The 2,883-nt window shown below is 39.3% G+C and overlaps 1 protein-coding gene across 1 annotated transcript; it reads left to right on the forward strand.

Annotated features, from left to right (window-relative positions):
• The first annotated feature begins 226 nt into the window (after positions 1-226).
• DEFB128 (defensin beta 128) lies at positions 227-2,503 on the forward strand. The gene is made up of 2 exons (XM_024128606.1): positions 227-275; positions 2,268-2,503. Exons 1-2 carry the CDS (start codon positions 227-229, stop codon positions 2,501-2,503), a joined length of 285 nt encoding a protein of 94 aa, XP_023984374.1.
• The last annotated feature ends 380 nt before the right edge of the window (positions 2,504-2,883 follow it).

Here is a 2,883-nt window from a genome sequence, read left to right on the forward strand (position 1 = left end):
TAAGTGTGATGTGATCAAATGTTCTGTGACGGTGAACTCCATATTTGGGAATGAAAGTGGGGGTGGACTTGGATTTCCTGTTCTTCCATGTGGGTTAAAATGAGAGCTCAGAACCCTGAGAGCACCCAAAACTCTGTCTCATCTTGAAAGACTCTTTGTGACTGTGTGACACAGGTCACTGGACAAAGAAATTTGGCTGCCTATTTGTCTTGGGAAGTCTGTAAACATGAAGCTGTTTCTGGTTCTTATTATTCTGCTGTTTGAGGTATCCAAAGGTAATGTGTCTAAATGTACCATGAAATTCTAGGAAATATTACTATTCACAGGAATGGGGGAAGGGCCTTCAAGATTATTGATATCTTGCTGGTATCATCAAAAGTACTCACTGTCCTTGGACCCTGAATTGAGTCTGTGTCTTAGAAGACAGCATCCAGGGAGGTAAGAAATCAGGGTTGTACTATCAGAAGTCCTCTCCAAAGGCAGGAAGGAATCCATCATCTAGAATTACCTTTACAATGTTGAACATGGTTTTCACCCAGGAATCTGGCCATCTCTTTTTCCATTTTCCAAATTCATTTTCAGCCTACACTACAACAGTAATGTGAATAGTACAAGCTTTGGAGTCATGTAGATGTGAGGTTAAGATACGTCCTCATCATTGGCTAGTTGTATGAAATAATTATTCCCTTTGAAAATCAGTTTTCTCATCTGTCAGGTGAGTATAATGACTCCATTTCATAATGATTTTATTTAATGTGACGATTACATGAGCTTACAAATGTGAAGCACCAAATTCATGGTGGGAGCTCTGTCAGTGAGAGTTCCCTTCTTCTTTGCTATTGTAGGAAAGTAGGTTGTCTTTTTGTGGTCTTAAAAATATCTTTTTGTAAATAGAGCTGCAGTGAACATTGTGGTACATGACTCTTTTTGAATTATGGTTTTCTTAAGGTATATGCCCAGTAGTGGGATTGCTGGGTCGTATGGTAGGCACATATATACAATGGAATATTACTCAGCCATAAAAAGAAACGAAATTGAGTTATTTGTAGTGAGGTGGATGGACCTAGAGTCTGTCATACAGAGTAAAGTAAGTCAGAAAGAGAATAACAAATACTGTATGCTAACACATATATATGTAATCTTAAAAAAAAGGTCATGAAGAGCCTAGGGGCAAGACGGGAATAAACACGCAGACCTACTAGAGAATAGACTTGAGGACATGGGGAGGGGGAAGGGTAAGCTGGGACAAAGTGAGAGAGTGGCATGGACACATATACATTACCAAATGTAAAGTAGCTAGCTAGTGGGAAGAAGCCATATAGCACAGGGAGATCAGCTCGGTGCTTTGTGACCACCTAGAGGGGTGGGATAGGGAGGGTGGGAGGGAGGGAGACACAAGAGGGAAGAGATATGGGGATATATGTATATGTATAACTGATTCACTTTGTTTTAAAGCAGAAACTAACACACCATTGTAAAGCAATTATACTCCAATAGAGATGTTAAAAAATATATCTTTTTAACCTTCAAAGATGCTCCTTGGTTTTGGAATTTAGAATAGAGAGAACCATGTCTTTTTTCTTCATTTTTATTCTGTGGGCTTGTCCACATTTGTGTACAAGGGTAAAGAAAGAATTGGAAAAGCAGATTTAGGACCTCAATGCAATGCTCTGAATAGGTAACAGTTTGAATGTCTGGGAAGACAGGCATACATGGAATTGAGTTTGATCCCTGGACAACACATTTATCTGAGATCAAAAGGAGGATGGAGAGAGAGAGAGAGAGAGAGAGAGAAAGAGAGAGAGAGAAGAGATGGAAGAGTCAGGTTGTGAAAAAATCATAGAGGCTGAATGAGGGAAGTTTTCAACAGCAATAAATGCTGAGACCCCTGAGGTATTGGCAAAGGGAGTTTTCTGCTGTCCATGTCAGTGTGTGTGAAACCCAATTACACTGTTAACTTTAAACGTTCTATCTGTGATATTCTTTTAAAAGTTAATTGGCTTTGAATTGTGCCATGGTGACAAGTTGGTACTCTCTGGGGACACTGGACTGTGGTAGGGCTGACAGGATGTTGACTTTGGATATTGGCTAGGAACTTGGGGTTTTGGATGTCTTAATTTGGGATGATTTTCAAGGAGGAGGCTCTGAGTTTTCTCTTAGCATAAGGTTCACTTTGGGACCACAGGAGGTCATAGCTTGTGGGGAACCACATAACTTCTTCTCTGCCTCAAGAACTAATATTGTTCATTGCTGTTTCCTGTGCATAGATGCAGCAAGACACAGAAAATGCTTTAGTAACATATCAGGTTACTGCAGGAAGAAATGCAAACTGGGAGAAACATATGACATAGCATGTGTAAATGGAAAATTATGTTGTATTAATGAAGACGAAAAGAGACAATATCAACAAGTCACAGAGCCACCGAAACCTTCAAGGAAGCCTGATTTGAAGTTGGACTATGCTATCTTACCCACTGTCACACTTAGCACAATTCCACTATAAACCAAGCACTTGTTCCACTGCTCTCCACTCTTCTTAAACCAAAAGTGCCACCTAATCCAACAGGCAAGGGCAAAAGATTTATCTACTTCTTTTGTGAACTTGATTCTCTACATAATAAAGTCCTATGCTTTTCCCTGGATTTATTTGTTAATGTATTCACTCATTTTTTAACACTTCAAACATAAATGAATATTTTTCATGTTCCAGGCATTATAGTAGCAACATGGGTGATACAGATATGAAGTGAACACATTAGTAGGGGTGGCAGTTAGCCCCTCCATTTTCTATTTGAGGTAATATTTCATAGCATTTCATGTTACTCCTCTTTTTAATGAAGCTTCTTAGGTCTAAGCAGATTTGAATGTCCTGGCTTTGTGTGT

This window comes from Physeter macrocephalus, chromosome 14 (assembly GCF_002837175.3).
Source record: "Physeter macrocephalus isolate SW-GA chromosome 14, ASM283717v5, whole genome shotgun sequence".
Taxonomy (NCBI): domain Eukaryota; kingdom Metazoa; phylum Chordata; class Mammalia; order Artiodactyla; family Physeteridae; genus Physeter; species Physeter macrocephalus.

What these genes read in the sequence shown, in the direction of transcription:
- DEFB128 (XM_024128606.1), top strand. Translation starts at nt 227, where the DNA reads ATGAAGCTGTTTCTGGTTCTTATTATTCTGCTGTTTGAGGTATCCAAA. An exon ending in GCTGTTTGAGGTATCCAAAG is followed by an intron (nt 276 to 2,267) that starts GTAATGTGTCTA and finishes TCCTGTGCATAG; the next exon opens with ATGCAGCAAGACACAGAAAA.